The sequence below is a fragment of the Anolis sagrei genome, chromosome 2, assembly GCF_037176765.1.
Source record: "Anolis sagrei isolate rAnoSag1 chromosome 2, rAnoSag1.mat, whole genome shotgun sequence".
NCBI lineage: Eukaryota > Metazoa > Chordata > Lepidosauria > Squamata > Dactyloidae > Anolis > Anolis sagrei.
In genome coordinates, this window is record NC_090022.1 from 176,851,098 (window position 1) to 176,868,242 (window position 17,145).

The 17,145-nt window shown below is 40.8% G+C and overlaps 1 protein-coding gene across 7 annotated transcripts in view; it reads right to left on the reverse strand.

Annotated features, from left to right (window-relative positions):
* Positions 1–17,145, reverse strand: part of FLNA (filamin A) — a 169,209-nt gene that overhangs the window by 87,133 nt on the left and 64,931 nt on the right. For all 7 annotated transcript variants that reach the window (XM_067464199.1, XM_067464196.1, XM_067464197.1 and 4 more), the window contains exons 4-8: positions 15,210–15,307; positions 14,509–14,656; positions 13,055–13,173; positions 10,348–10,425; positions 10,086–10,248 (exon numbers count right to left, since the gene is read on the reverse strand). In XM_067464199.1, the coding sequence (XP_067320300.1) occupies positions 10,086–10,248; positions 10,348–10,425; positions 13,055–13,173; positions 14,509–14,656; positions 15,210–15,307 (606 nt within the window). The remainder of the gene's footprint in view (positions 1–10,085; positions 10,249–10,347; positions 10,426–13,054; positions 13,174–14,508; positions 14,657–15,209; positions 15,308–17,145) is intronic.

Genomic DNA, 17,145 nt, shown 5'->3' on the forward strand with positions numbered 1-17,145 from the left:
CACAGGGTTGTGAAACTAAACTTCCCATTTGGAGGGCGTGTACTCCAGTGGCAGAAGCATTGAGAGGAGCAATAGTGGAGAGACTAAAGACATTGCACATCTTGTGTAATCTTGATTCCAATTATTCCACCATTGTGACTAGAATTAAGACTTTCAAATAATAATGATGATAATAATAATAATAATAATAATAATAATAATAATAATAATCTTTATTTATACCCCGCCTCCATTTCCCCCAAGGGGACTCGGGGACGGCTTACATGAGGCCACGCCCATCAATACAGTAAACACAATATAACACAAGAGTATAACAAAACCGGAAAATAAAATACATAAAATGCAAAACCAATATAATAAGCGAACAGCAATAAAAAATCAAACATTAAAACACAAATGATTACACTGGACAGGGCCAAATTCAAAGATAAAATTTTAAAACACTGGGAGATAGGGCAATGTAAAATATCCAGGAGGGGATCCGGGGATGAGGAAGGATTTAATTGCACGAACCAAAAAAATGAAGTGCTTCTGAAGTCATTTTATGCAAAGTTTGGTCAGGGAGTATCTTACATTCAATCACTGAAGGCACATTGGATTAACCAAGTTTTCAGGCTCTTCCTGAATGGTTTTAAGAATCCTCATCCAATATTAACAATAAAATACAACATCAGCATTTCATTTCCAGGTTTTGCTAGTCTGTTTTAGAACTGGGCTTCAGCACTTTAGAGGACTTCTTTAAAGCCTGTCTGAAAACCCAGGTTGATTTTACAGGCCCACTGAAACAGGAGGGACCACGTCTTTCTTGGTGTACTTCTTGCAAGTTTCATTAACCCACTGACCATCCGAGGTTTTAAATCTGTAACTTCCTTCTTATCCAGAGAGGAGGGTTTTCACCAAATATACCTATGTCAATGTATTGTCGAAGGCTTTCATGGCCGGAATCACTGGGTTGTTGTAGATTTTTTTGGGCTATATGGCCAAGTTCTAGAGTCATGAATGCCATATGCAACAACCCATACCTAGGTCATTCTATTTTAATCCCTATTGTTATTGTGTGCCTGCAATTCATTGATGGCCTATGGCAGGGCTCCTCAAACTAAGGCCCGAGGGCCAGATATGGCCCTCCAGGGTCATTTACCTGGCCCTCGCTCAGGGTCAACCTAAGTCTGAAACGACTCAAAAGCACACAACAACAACAACAATCCTATCTCATCAACCAAAAGTAGGCCCACACTTCCCATTGAAATACTAATAATTTTATATTTGTTAAAATTGTTCTTCATTTTAATTATTGTATTTTTTAAAAGTGGTTTTTGCACTACAAATAAGATATGTGCAATGTGCATAGGAATTCATTTCTTTTCTTTTCTTTTTTTACAAATTATAATCCGGCCTTCCAACAGTTTGAGGGACTGTGACCTGGCCCTCTGTTTAAAAAGTTTGAGGACCCCTGTTCTAGAGTCCTGAATGCCTCTAGAACATGGTCATATAGCCCGAAAAAATCTACTACAACCCTTACCTAGGTCATTCTATTTTAATCCCTGTTGTTATTGTGTGCCTGCAATCCATTTATGACCTATTGCAGGGCTCCTCAAACTAAAGCCCGAGGGCTGGATACGGCCCTCCAGGGTCATTTACCCGGCCCTCGCTCAGGGCCAACCTAAGTCTGAAACGACTCGAAAGCACACAACAACAACAACAATCCTATCTCATCAGCCAAAAGCAGGCCCACGCTTCCCATTGAAATACTAATAAGTTTATATTTGTTAAAATTGTTATTCATTTTTAATTATTGTATTATTTTAAGTGTATTTGCACTACAAATAAGATATGTGCAGTGTGCATAGAAATTCATTCTTGTTTTTTTTTCCAAATTATAATCTGGCCCTTCAACAGTTTGAGGGACTGTGACCTGGCCCTCTGTTTAAAAAGTTTGAGGACCCCTGACCTATGGTGATCCTAAGGCAAACCTATTATAGGGACTTCTTGACAGGATTTGTTCAGAGAGGGTTTAACCTTGCCTTGCTCTGAAGGTTGAGAGAATGTGACCTGCTCAGGGTCACCCAGGACATTTCCATGGGTGAGCAGGAATTCAAACTGTTTCTCAGAAGGCATAGGGACAGATAAACTATTTATTATTATTTATTTATTTAAACCACTTATATTCCGCCCTTCTCACCCCGAAGGGGACTCAGAGCGGAGCACAACATATACATGCCAAACATTCAATGCCTGGATACAATACATAAACATTAAAAACATTTATCTAAATATTAAAATACACCATTTAAAATAGCACAATTTAAAACTAGCCATCCGCATCAAATCCAATTGGCCCTGTCATCTTTCCCATTGTCGCTTCATTGCCCTGTCCCAAAAGCTTGGTCCCACAGCCAAGTTTTTACCATCCTTCTAAAGGACAGGAGGGAGGGGGCCGACCTGATCTCACAAGGAAGGGAGTTCCATAGCCGGGGAGCAATCACCGAGAAGGCCCTGTCCCTCGTCCCCACCAATCCTCACCAAATTCTTGGGAACCAGATTTTCAAAAATAAACTTTCCAGTCTTCCATGTCCAAGTAGCTGCAGTTGGAACCAAAAGATAAGCAGCATAGATGTTCCTGGATCCAGAGATCAGAGCTTCTCCATCAATGGCTGACTGACCTTCTGTTTTGCCATTTTTCAAGGCATTGTTTATGTTATCCTTCCCACTTTTTCCCCACTGACCACTGTAGTTTTCAACCCTTGAGATCCACCCCACTGCTCTGGAATCAGGAACTGCGAAGGGAAGATCTGAAACATGTTTTAAGAGCTGAGGAGCAGCAGCTGGGAAATAAAGTCTGGTACGATTGGCAACAACTGCTTCCTTCCTGGAAGCGTCCCAGAAACTGGCAGCCAATAATTCAAAGGCCAGCATTGGAATGGTCTCTTTGAGCAACAGTGATCTAAAGCCCTGAAAGAATTAATGTTCGGATCAGACAGCAGAAGATGTGAACCTTTACATGGAGGATAGGAGAAGCTGGAACTCTCGCTGAACAAGGTCTCCTCACCAAAGTTGGAGAACCACGGTGCCAGACAGTCGTATGTCAAATGCACAGCATGATAATCTGCTTACATTTTGGGTCACTATAGTAACATGCTGTGTTTTCAGCTACAACTGTCTTTTTTAATCATACTGTGAGCTAACCTGGGTCTCGGTATAAAAGTGGGGAATAAACACAATAAATATAGACTGCAGTCCACCTGTTAGGCTTTCAGGCGCCAAAAAACTTTTTGTATTTTTCGCTGCACCAGGCTCAACATGTCTACCCCTGCCCACAAAGTAAACTATTTGTTTGCCAAGTTTCAACTTTTTGAGTAGCTCAAAAATTTTTTCATCCTAATATATTTCTAGCCTGGAGACTAGGACATGGAACAATGGTTCAAAACTACAAGAAAGGAGATTCCATCTGAGCATTAGGAAGAACTTCCTGACTGTGAGAGCTGTTCAGCAGTGGAACTCTCTGCCCCGGAGTGGGGTGGAGGCTCCTTCTTTGGAGGCTTTTAAACAGAGGCTGGATGGCCATCTGTCAGGGGTGCTTTGAATGCAATATTCCTGCTTCTTGGCAGGGGGTTGGACTGGATGGCCCATGAGGTCTCTTCCAACTCTACAATTCTATGATTCTAGCCCATATGACAGTATTGTTAAGTTGTATTGTATCAGCAGTCCTAGTGAGTCCGAATGTATCTCTCCTTATGAACCATCTAGGAATTTGAGATCGACTGAGGAGGCCCTGCTCTCGATCCTGCCTCCCTCACACGCGCATCTGGCAAGGACAAGACACAGGGCCTTCTCAGCTGTGGAACTCCCTCCCTAGGGATATTAGATCACCCCCCTCCCTCCTGACCTTCAGAAAAAAGAGTAAAAACTTGGCTTTTTGAAAAAGTGCAATGAAAGTGCAATGGAATAAGTAACTATGAAATAGTAAAAATGAACACGGAATGACTAGACGGATACTGCTGGATGGGGTTTTTAACAGGACGACACCGGTGATCATACGTTTTCATTGGTGATATATGTTTTATAATGTTGGGTAGTATGTTTCTCAGCCTTACGGCAACACAAGGTGGCCAAAAGGCTGATAAAGGCGGGCTACAAACATAATAAATAAATAAATAATACTGAGATTCTCAAGTCATTACAGTTGCTAAGCAAAAATTGCTTTCAGATCAAGTTTGGAGGGAAGATGCCTCCTGCACATTTCTTGGTCCTTCTTCATAACCAACAAAATTACACACGAAACACACTCAGGTGCTTTTGCCTGTGATCTCCTCAACCTACGTAGGGAGGGGAATCATTTTGAGATGGATTTTCTTCCGCTAAATCAGAATTAAATGGCACTGAACACGCTACTTTATAGTCATCTCTCCAGCGACTTGGAAGGCGCTGAACAGACTGAGCTCTGGCACCACGAGATGCAGAGCCAACCTTCGGAAATGGGGCTACAAAGTGGAATCCATGACATGCGAGTGTGGAGAAGAGCAAACTACAGACCACCTGCTGCAATGCAACCTGAGCCCTGCTACATGCACAATGGAGGACCTTCTTACAGTAACACCAGAGGCACTCCAAGTGGCCAGCTACTGGTGAAAGGACATTTAATCAACTACCAAGCTTGCAAACTTTGTGTTTTGTATGTTTTTTTGTTTGTTAAACAATGCAACACAACTGTTTGGTTTGCTCCTGACACGATAAATAAAAAATAAATCTCTCCATATTCACTGAGTTTAGGAATGAGCACTCCAGTAAAAGTGGAGAAAACGCAAATTTTAAAAAAATCCCACTTTTTAACCTGAGAGAACACCTCTCTAGAAATTACTATATCCTCTAGCACAACTCTGTAGTCAACTTCTGGTGGAACAGAGTTGCTGTAGAGCAGTGGTTCCCAACCTGTGGTCCGCAAGAACTAAAATATAGTCCGCAGCCTCATGGTTACTACACCATTGCAATGAGAGCGATTGGTCTCGCAAAACCCTCTTATAATGCTGAAATTTATTAAATACGTTTTTATGTGGGAGAGCAGATGGCGGCTATTGGATGGCACATGTTCTGTTTCAGAAACGAGAGCTGATGTGGTCTATCCAATGCATTTTTTCTGAATCAGCACCCCATATAACTGAACTGAATCTAAAGTTGCCAAAAACTGATTCATAACTCTTTTCCGCTTTGGTTAGACCACACCTGGAATAGTGTGTCCAATTCTGGGCACCACAATTCAAGAGAGATATTGACAAGCTGGAATGTGTCCAGAGGAGGGCGACTAAAATGATCAAGGGTCTGGAGAACAAGCCCTATGAGAAACGGCTTAAGGAGCTGGGCATGTTTAGCCTGAAGAAGAGAAGGCTGAGAGGAGATATGATAGCCATGTATAACTATGTGAGAGGAAGCCACAAGGAGGAGGGAGCAAGCTTGTTTTCTGCTTCCTTGGAGACTAGGGCACAAAACAATGGCTTCAAACTATAAGAGAGGAGATTCCATCTGAACATGAGGAAGAACTTCCTGACTGTGAGAGCCATTCAGCAGTGGAACTCTCTGCCCCGGAGTGTGGTGGAGGCTCCTTCTTTGGAAGCTTTTAAACAGAGGCTGGATGGCCATCTGTCAGGGGTGATTTGAATGCAATATTCCTGCTTCTTGGGTGGGGTTGGACTGGATGGCCCACGAGGTCTCTTCCAACTCTTTGATTTTATTATTCTTTTGGTATTAATGTTGTAAAGTAGTCCCTGGTCAAAAAAAAGTTGGGAACCCCTGCTCTAAAGGACCTAGAGATTTCTAGAGAAAACATAAATCACATCCTTGAATAACCATATCTGCAAAACTGAAATTCGCAAATGTGGAGGGCCAACTATATACCACAGTGAGTAGGATTTGCTGCAGTCTTTAGCTATGCAAAGCCACCAAATATAATCACGCACCAAATAAATACAATTCCTCTTTATTACAATTTCATTGCAGCTTGCAGTGGCTTTTAAACAAACAGCATGCTGCAAAACCCCTTCTCCACACTCTGTATAGTTTCTTTCAAACTTCCATCTGGCTTATGGTCATTTTGGAAATATATTTCAAACACACCCACACATCCATGTAGGGGAAGAGTCCTCTGATACAGAAACTGTGGGATGCCAAGTTATGCTCTACTTAGCACAAGGCCAGTCTTCAACTTGGATTTAGTGAGGGACTTTCATTCTTGGAAAACAGGCTGCAGCCAGAAAATCGGGGAAACCGCTTAGGCAGCAGCTTGTAATTTTAAGGCACTGTTGTCTTCAGCCTCTGACTCAAAAGGAGGCTGTTCGAATCCCAGTCATGCATACAAAAGGCAAGATCTGAGACAACAAGAGATCAGTTGTTTGCCAAGGGCTATGGGGATAAGGAAGGAGCCTGTTGCCAGAAGGGAGGTTTTTTTTTTTTTTTAAGAGTTGGAGATTTGTTTCCTATGTAGATGGTATTATTCTTTGATGAGCTTTAGAAGAATTATGTTTCTGGACTACAATCCTGAGAATCACCCACTGCTATGGGGAATTCTGGGAACTAACGCCCAACTTTTCCAGGGCCTGAATGAGGCTAATAGAGATGACTGATCTTGTCCAAGTACCATTGTGTACTCTGTGGCATTGTTTAGTTATGTATCCTGCCAAGTTAAATAACAAGCTCACAGGACAGCTTTGAGTCCCCAATTATTTCTGCCTGTGAAAAATCTGCCTGCGTGGCTGGTAGAAGTCACATTAAGGTGCCAACCTCGAAGATCAAGTCTAAATCTGGGCCAGAGCTAAGGGGGGGGGGGGGGGGAGAGTTCCACCTACTCTCCTGTGCTATGTTAATAATATAATATAATATAATGTAATATAATATGTTGTATAAACATATAATATTTATAATATTATAATGTAATGCAATATAATACCATGAATAATATATTATAATTATATATTTATGTTACATGTAATATTACTAATAATATTACAATATAATGGTATAATAGAATATAGTAATAATTAGTACTGATATTGTACTATGCTAATAATATAATATATTGTATGTATGTGTGTATATATGTGTGTGTGTGTACACACACACACATACTAGCCGTCCCCTGCCACGCCTTGCTGTGGCCCATATGGGGGTTCTGTGTAGGAGGTTTGGCCCAATTCTATCATTGGTGAGATTCAGAATGCTCTGTGATTGTAGGTGAACTATAAATCCCAGCAACTACAACTCCCAAATGTCAAGATTCTATTTTCCCCAAACTCTACCAGTGTTCACATTTGGCCATATTGAGTATTCATGTAGAGTTTGGTCCAGATCCATCATTGTTTGAGCCCACAGTGTTCTCTGGATGTAGGTGAACTACAACTCCAAAACCAAAGGACACTGTGCACCAAACCCTTCCAGTATTTTCTGTTGGTCTTGGGAGAACTGTGTGCCAAGTTTGGTTCAATTCTATCATTGGTGGGGTTCAGAATGCTCTTTGATTGTAGGTGAACTATAAATCCCAGCAACTACAACTCCCAAATGACAAAATCTATTTTTTGAGTGAAGGACATACATAGGGTTGTTAAGTGTCTTGTGTCCAAATTTGGTGTCAATTCGTCCAGTGGTATTTGAGTTCTGTTAACCCCACAAACGTACATTACATTGTTATTTATGTAGATGTAATGTAATGCAATATAATACTAATAATACGATATTATAATTATATATTTATATTACATGTAATATTACTAATAATATTACAATATAATAGTATAATACAATATAGTAATAATTAATACGGATATTGTATTATGCTAATAATATAATATAGTGTGTATATATGTGTGTGTGTGTATGTATATGTGTGTGTGTGTGTGTATACATATATGTATATATATGTATGTATGTATGTGTGTGTGTGTGTATATATATATATATATATATATATATATATATTTGTAAGCCGCTATGAGTCCCCTTCGGGGTGAGAAGGGTGACATATAAATGTCGTAAACAAACAAACAAATTAAATCCTTACTTATGCAAGATGTTTGAAATAAGTAAATAAATACATGAAGTCAGCTAAAGGTTGTCTTAAGAAGGGAAGAGTGATATGCAGAATTGACCTCTGAAGACCTTTTGGACTGCCATAATCACTCACTCACTCACAGGTAGGGGCTGTTGGAAGTTGAAATCTTATGAAATGCTATGCATTTCCCCATTTGTTCCGTGAAGCCAAAATAGGAAAAGAAGAAAGCTACAAGTCGAGCCACACCCTACATGCAGATGTCAGTATACTACAAAGACAAAAAGCTACTCATCCATGAAGGCACAGGATCAAATCTCACTTCAGCTCAGGCAAGTTACTTATCCAGTTAATCTCCCCCACTGATGTTCACTACAATCCTTCCCAGAATCTTGTAAGCACCGAGAATACATAAGTGCTTCATAAATGCTAACTTTGAACTATTAAATACTGCTCTACTGTTTGTAGAGCAGATCAATGTATCCTCAGAGATAACCATGAGACATAGAGCCTTTCATATCAGAACTTTTCAGAAGCAAAATTTATTATTTATTTTATTTATTATTATTTATTTACGACATTTATATCCCACCCTTCCCACCCCGAAGGAGACTCAGAGCGGCTTACAAACTATATGTACATACAATAAGTTATATTATTAGCATAGCACAATATTAGTATTGGTAAGGTAAAGGTTTCCCCCGACATTAAGTCTAGTCATGTCAGCCTCTGGGAAGTGGAGCTGATCTCCATTTCTAAGCCAAAGAGCCGGCATTGTTCATGGACACCTCCTAGGTCATGTGGTTATGACTGCATGGAGTGCTGTTACCTTCCTGCAGAAGCGGTACCTACTGATCTACTAATATTTGCATGTTTTCGAACTGCTAGGTTAGCAGAAGCTGGGCCTAACAGCAGGAGCTAACCCCGGTCCCTGGATTCGAACTGCTAACCTTTTGGTCAGCAATTTCAGCAGATCAGTGGTTTAACCCACTGCACCACCAGTGGATTAAACTGCGATATTATATATTACTATATTGTACTATACCACTTTTTTTTGTCGTGTCAGGAGTGATTGCAAGTCGCTCCTAGTATGAGAGAATTGACCGTATGCAAGGACATTGCCCAGGGAACGCCTGGGTGATTTGATGTTTTTATCATCCTTGTGGGAGGCTTCTCTCATGTCCCCGCATGAGGAGCTGGAGCTGATAGAGGGAGCTCATCCGCCTCTCCCCGGTTCGAACCTGCAACCTGTCGGTCTTCAGTCCTGCCAGCACAGGGGTTTAACCCACTATGCCACCGGGGGCTCCACTATACCACTATACCATTATACCATATATATATTGTGTATGTATGTATGTATGTATGTATGTGTATGTGTGTGTGTGTGTGTGTGTGTGTGTGTGTGTGTATATATATATATATATATATATATATATCTTGTAAGCCGCTCTGAGTCCCCTTCGGGGTGAGAAGGGTGGCATATAAATGTAGTAAACAAACAAATAAATAATTTTTTACTTATGCAAGATGTTTGATATATATACACACACACACAACACACATATGGTGGTACTATACCACTAATACTATTAGTAATATTACATGTAATATATAATACCCATTGCCTTAGGTTTTCATGTTCCAGAGTAATTTGTGACCTTTCGATCATTGTTGGATCCATCTGTGTTAGACAACACAACCAATTATTGAGGAATTACAGAAGCTATAGTCCTTGCTTTAGCAAAAACAAATTTCCTCCAAACTGACATTGGTGGCACATTTGCTGTCCAAATTTTTACTTGGCCAGGATTGGCATTGCCTATCATTCTTTCATGCACATTTGCTGACAAAGGGTGCATTTACACTGCAGAATTAATGCAGTTTGACACCACTTTAGCTGTAATCACAGAATTATGGGAGTTGAGATTTGATGAAACACCAGTACGCTTTTGGCAAAGAAGACTAAAGACTTTGTAAAACTATAACTGCCAGAATTCAAACATTGAGCAATGGCATCCATTGTAACCAAAGACTCTCTGCCCTTTTTACTGACCAGCAGTGAAGATCTCAAAGTAGGTGGTCTTGTTGGCAATGTTTCCTGAAGGCTCCAAGCCAGGGCCCTGGGCAGTGACTTTGCTGGCATCTCCATGTGATTTGTCCACATTAACCTCAAAGGGACTTTTGGCAATATGCTGCCCGGCAAACAGTACGGTCACCTGGAAGCAAAAATAAGGAAGGAAGGAATCAGAGGCTGACACAAAGGAAAGTCTCACTTCAAAAATCTACTTCTGCTCCCAATTTTTGAAAGTTCTTACCTTGTGAACTCCTGTAACTTTTGGCACGTACCACACTGAGAAGGTCCGATTCTTGTCATTGTTTGCAATCACCTTAGCCTAGATGACACAGGAAATTTAATTCTTAATAATAATAATAATAATAATAATAATAATAATCGTTTTTATGTGTTGTCGAAAGCTTCCATGGCTGGAATCACTGGGCAGCTGTGAGTTTTCCAGGCTGTATGGCCATGCATTGTCGAAGGCTTTCATGGCCGGAATCACTGGGTTGTTGTAGGTTTTTTCGGGCTATATGGCCACGCATCTATGGCAAGCATCCTCATCCACTACCTCTGAGGATGCTTGCCATAGATGCAGGCGAAACGTCAGGAGAAAATGCCTCTAGAGCATGGCCATATAGCCCGAAAAAACCTACAACAACCCACTGTATGGCCATGTTTCAGAAGCATTCTGTCCTGACGTTTTGCCCACACCTATGGCAGGCATGCTCAGAGGTTGTGAAGTCTGTTGGAAATTAGGCAAGCGAGATTTGATATATCTGTGGAATATCCAGGGCAGGAGAAAGAAGTTTTGCCCGTTTGAGGCAGGTGTGAATCTTGCCATTGGCCATCTTGATTAGAATTGAATAGCCACTCTGGACATCCCACAGATATATAAACTCCACTTACCTAGTTTTATTTTATTATTATTTTATTTACTTTAGTTATACCCCGCTAACATCTCCCGAAGGACTCGATGCGGCTTACAAGGTCAAGGCCGCCAACAAAACAACAACATAACAATACAGCAATAAAACTCATAAAGCAAACAATAAACATCAAGCAAAAAATAAAACACTAAAAACAATGACACCATTACGCATTTAAAACCTGTTGAAAACCTAGTTTTCAACAGACTCCTCACCCTCTGAGGATGCCTGTCATAGATGTGGGTGAAATGTCAGGAGAGAATGCTTCTGGAACATACCCATACAGCCCAGAAAACTCACAGCAACCCAATAATTGTTTTCTTGTTATATACCCCAATATGTCTGTTTATTTTATAATTGGGTGAATGAATGGGGCTAGAGGGGAAATCTTTCCACCTTTGACTCTCCATGTGTCACAAACACCAACAAACCCAAATGCCTTTTCCCTCCAAAATCTATCTAAAAATATAGCATAAAGGAGTGACACTGCATTGCTTCTTGTTGTTTTTCAGAGGGACTGAATAGAGAAAGAAAAGTGCAGTAGTTTCTCCACATTTATGGGAGATTAGGGACACAGGATCCCCAATAAACTGGAAAAACCAGAAATATAAATAAAAATTGAAACCCTGTTTGTACATTTCTCTAGGCCAGGGGTCCTTAAACTAAGGCCCGGGGGCCGAATATGGCCCTCCAAGGTCATTTACCCGGCCCTCGCTCAGGGTCAACGTGAGTCTGAAATGACTTGAAAGCACACAACAACAACAACAGCAACAATCCTATCTCATCAGCCAAAAGCACTTCCCATTGAAATACTAATAAGTTTCTATTTGTTAAAATTGTTCTTCATTTTAATTATTGTATTCTTTTAAAGTGTTTTTTGCACTACAAACCAGATATGTGCAGTGTGCATAGCCATTCATTCATGTTTTTTTCAAATTATAATCCGGCCCTACAACAGTTTGAGGGACTATGACCTGGCCCTCTGTTTAAAAAGTTTGAGGACCCCTGCTCTAGGCATTTGTAGGCCCTCCAGTGAGATTTTGAGGCAACATTGGTAGAGGTTCCTTATAGTACGAGGGGTATTTTTTAAGTAAAGTCCGTTTTGTTGTAGACACTAGTAGTTCGCGCGCATACCACAACGAGCGCGTGCGTCGTGTACTGGCATGCCTTGGGAACAACTGTGCTCAGTTTCCGCTCTGTAGCTAACCTGTACGGTTCTGTTCTGTGCTTTAAAAATGTTTAAGACTATCAACTCACCCGCCGCATGTGAGGTTCGCTCAGTGATACGGTTTTTGTCAGCAAGGAACCTGCCTGCTGCAGAAATTCATTGACAGAATTGTGTACGGTGATACTGTTATGAGTGAAAGCAAAGTGCGGAAGTGGGTACGACAATTCAAAGATGGCCGTGACAACGTTCATGATGAGGACCGCTCCGGTCGCCCTTCTTTGATTACAGACGATTTTGTGGCTTCAGTTGAAGCGAGGATTTATGAAGAGAGCATTTTAAAATTGGTTCAGAGGTATGATAAGTGTTTGAACAAACTTGGCAGCTATGTCGAAAAATAGAGTGAAGTATTTACTTTCTGAAAATAAATTTACTTTTTTGAAATAAACTTTCGTTGTGCACTTATGTTCCAAAGGACCTTACTTTTAAAATACCCCTCGTATTATGATGGAGAACCTACATATGCCTAGAAAGGACATAGGGTACTTTTAGGTCACAAAAAAGACAGCAGTGCAGAGGCAGCAATAAATCTGAATAATTAAATACGCAAACAAACAAAAAAATGTGATGGGATGACAGTATTTCAGATAGTAAAGGATTTTGTGGTGCTTGCAGGAGTTGGGCAGGGATATGTTTATGTGTTTCACACATCCAGGAGCTTTCTGCATTGCTTGTGGGCAAAAATTATGATTTTCCTAATGGTGTTGGTGGCTACTGGGAGGTCTCTGGTGTCTCAAAAATGGGGCCCATGCTGAAACACCCAAACTGTCAGCTGATCCAGATTTTCACAAAATGCTGCCTATAGGACTCACTTCTTCACGGTGCCCAGCAGGGTCCTCTACGTATACCAGCACTTCTCCCTGGCCAGCACTGATGGTTTCTACAGTGAACTCAGCCTTCTTTTTCACCATGTTCCCGGTGGGCTCGATACCTGAAATACAAAAAGCAATATAAAGGGTGGTCCCTCCAGCTGTTGACCATACTGGCAGACTATAATACAAGCCAACACTCTTTTGGTCCGAAACTTATCACAAGTGAGAGCACACATAAGTAGCCATAGGCAAACTCTGCCCTACCCTAAAGCTCTTTATGCATATCTTCCAAATTGGCTGACATTCTGTATTGGTGTTACAGATTTGTAAACCTAGTTACAGATCTCAAAGTAACTGTTGCATATTCACTATTAAATATACATTCTCAGTTGTGGCAACATTGTCATATTTATACTGCCCGCCCAACCTACCGTAACCACCAATAGCTACACCGAGCAATTGAAATCTTTTCTCTTGCAGATCCCTCAGTGCAGCAGGATGACATGTGCAGCTTCCTCAGACCTGTAATCTCCAGCGCAACAAGGATCTGCAATAGGAACCCTACTGCTGGTTGCCATGCCCTCTCTTGATGGTGAGAGGGGGCCAGAAAAATCTTCCTGCTGCTTTCCAATCTGCAGATGAACAGACTTCCCTTGCTCAGTATGGTTGTGGATGACTAATGTATGTGCAGTGTTTCTCAACCTGTGGGTCCCCAGATGTTTTGGCCTTCAACTCCCAGAAATCCTAACAGCTGCTAAACTGGCTGGGATTTCTGGGAGTTCTTAACGTGTGAAAATACCAAGACAAGCCCAACATGATCATTTCTGTTTTGATGCTTGGTTTTATGCTGCTGTGTTGTTTACTTATATTGGTTTTGCATTTTATGTACTTTATTTTCTGATTTTTGTTGTGTTTTTGTGTTTATATTGTATTTTACTGTATTGATGGGGTGTGACCTTATGTAAGCCGCCCTGAGTCCTCTTAGGGGAGATGGAGGCAGGGAATAAATAAAGATGATGATGATGATTATTATTATTATTATTATCTAACCCTAATGAGACAACAATTCTATCTACTGACAGTCCTGCCCAAGGTCTCCATCCCTTTCCTAACTAAGATCCTTTGTTTTCTTTATTAATTTAATTTAATTAATTAATTTACTAAGACCCTTTGTGAAAATATAATTTGCCTCCTCACTAGGGCAGACACTCCAATTCAAGGGCTTGTATAATGCAGCCTTCCAAGACATTTTTAGACCGCAAATCCCAGCAACCCAAGCCATCAGTGCCAGTGGTGAGAAATGCTAGGGGTTGTAGTTCAACACTATCTGGAGGAACACACTATGCTGATCTGTGCTCTCCTTCATAAGGAGGTCACTCCTTATGTGTCACCTATCTGACCCACACAGGATGCTTAATCCCCCCCCCCAATGTTTTTTTCCCATCGGGACTCACCTGGACCATAAGCCCTGGCCTTCTTAGGGTTCAGCTTGGGCCTGAGGGGGGCTCCTGGCTTTAGCTTGGCTTTGGGGAACTGGGAGAGGTATGTCATGACGGAGTGCTCATCGACATTGGGGTCCACAATCTCTTCAGGAGTGATCACCTACAGAGACAAAAAAATATATATTTATTTAAAGCATTTATATTCCACCCTTCTCACCCCAAAGGAGACTCAGGGAGGAGCACAACATATAAATGGCAAACATTCAATGCCAAAACATATTATACCATACACATACAAAAGCATTAAAATCACATATCTCGACATTAAATGGTAGGGAATAAAGGACAACTTAGGCTGCGGCCCCAAATTGAGAAACAGAACCCATTTGAAACACTTAAGTGGTTCGTTTTAGCAAATTTCTAGTTTTTAAAGGGCAGGGACCCACTTCAGCACTCTGCAAAAAAAAAAATTGGGAGAGGGATTGACCTGAACATTCTTCATATGGGTTTAAGGACAATGTTTCAGCCAGAACTCAGAAAATTTACTTTGTTAAATTGCAATAACCCTCCTAAAGCCACCATATAACATCCCTTCTTCAACTATATTGAAACAAGGAATGTTTTAAGAGAACACAACCTTGCTTTATTTGCATTACTTATAAATAAGGTTTAGCTCAATGCAGATGCCTATGTTTTACACATGCATTACTTACCTGTGGGATGCCCAACCAATCATCAGCTTGCTGCATAGCCTCCCTGGCATTGTTGACAGGCTTGCTGGCATCCCATGAATCCCAGTCAGGACACAGACCTGTTTGAAAAGAGATCCCATTCCCCCTCATCAGTTATGGGTAGTAGATATAGTTTTGCAAAGACAGATGCTCGAGGATACCTGCATCTCTGAGTACAGTAGACTGTTGTTAATTTGTTTGCAAGAAGTTTCTGACCTAACCTATCACAGAGTTTTCTGTGGCTGAAAATGTTTGTCTGGCTTAGTGGGTTTTCATGACCAAACAGTGATCTGAAACCTGGTCTCCAGAATTGCAATCCAATACTCAAACCACACAACCATCTGTTTTTCCCCTTTCCATGTACATAACTTTGCCACCCACCTCAATGGCTATCGTGCCCCTCCTTAATTGCATGAATGAAAATGCTAAAGCAGAGGCAGGAATCATGCACAGCCTCTCATCTTTGGCTCTCCTAGTTAAGAACTGTTGGAAGTCATAGTCCAATAACTATGACTTCCAGCAGTTCTTAACTAGGAGAGCCAAAGGTGAGAAATACTGAAATTTGCAGTGCAACTATCTCTGAAAAGCCGTGAGATTCATATCTAAGTCTAGATAAGTAAAGAAGGAAGATCAGAGATTCATCTGAAACATTTGTAATCGACCAGCAAGGATTTCTTTAACTCTCAATAGTTTAACACAGGAGTCCTCAAACTATTTAAACAGAGGGCCAGGTCACAGTCCCTCAAACTGTTGGAGGGCCGGATTATAATTTGAAAAGAACATGAATGAATTCCAATGCACACTGCATATATCTTAATTGTAGTGCAAAAAACACTTTAAAACAATACAATAATTAAAATGAAGAACAATTTTAACAAATATAAGCTTATTAGTACTGCAATGGGAAGTGTGGGCCTGCTTTTGGCTGATGAGATGGGGGCGAGGGACAGGGCCTTCTTGGTGGTAGCCTACCGCCTGTGGAATACGCTTCCCAGGGAAATTAGGTCATCGTCATCCCTCCTCACCTTCAGAAAGAAGGTAAAATCACGGTTGTGGGACCAGGCCTTCAGGCAATCAGGTTAAAGGACAATGGATAATATTTGACTATGGCTTGGAAGTGGATTTGGATAAGTGAAGTGGAGTAATCATTAGTATATGGCTAGATAAACAGCCACTAGAGTGGCAATAGCTAAATGGATCGTAAGTATACTGTTTAATTTTTATTTTAATGTTCGTGGTTTTAATTATTTTTGCTATTGTATTTTATGAAGTGGCATTGAATTGTTGCCAATTGTAAGCCACCCTGAGTCCCCTCAGGGGTTGAGAAGGGTGGGGTAAAAATGGTTGAAATAAATAAATAAATGAGATAGGATTGTTGTTGTTGTTGTTGTTGTTGTGTGCTTTCAAGTCATTTCAAACTTGGGTTGACCCTGAGCGAGGGCCAGGTAAATGACCTTGGAGGGCCGTATTCGGCCCCCGGGCCTTAGTTTGAGGACCCCTGGTTTAACAGCAACAAAGTGATCCCCTCCGTCCTTGAATTAAATAAGGTTTCTACAATTGAGAGCTTTGCTGTGAAAGACTGAGAGCTCAGTTCAGTTCTGATACTGAAAAGAAACCCCTGAGCTCAGTATATTCTCAGTTGCTTGTTTTCATTCTAAGACTGATCCTTGGTTGATGGACCTGAGGTGGAATACAGTAGATCTGACATGTCTGAAATCTGCTTCCCTTCCTAGCATTCAAATAATAATAATAATAATAATAATAATAATAATAATCCTTTATTTATACCCCGCTACCATCTCCCGAAGGACTCGGTGCGGCTTACAAGAGGCCGAGCCCAAATACATCAATAAAAAAGCAACAACAGCAATACAAACAATAAATAAACTCATAAACAAAGCAATAAGCAGTGCTCTTA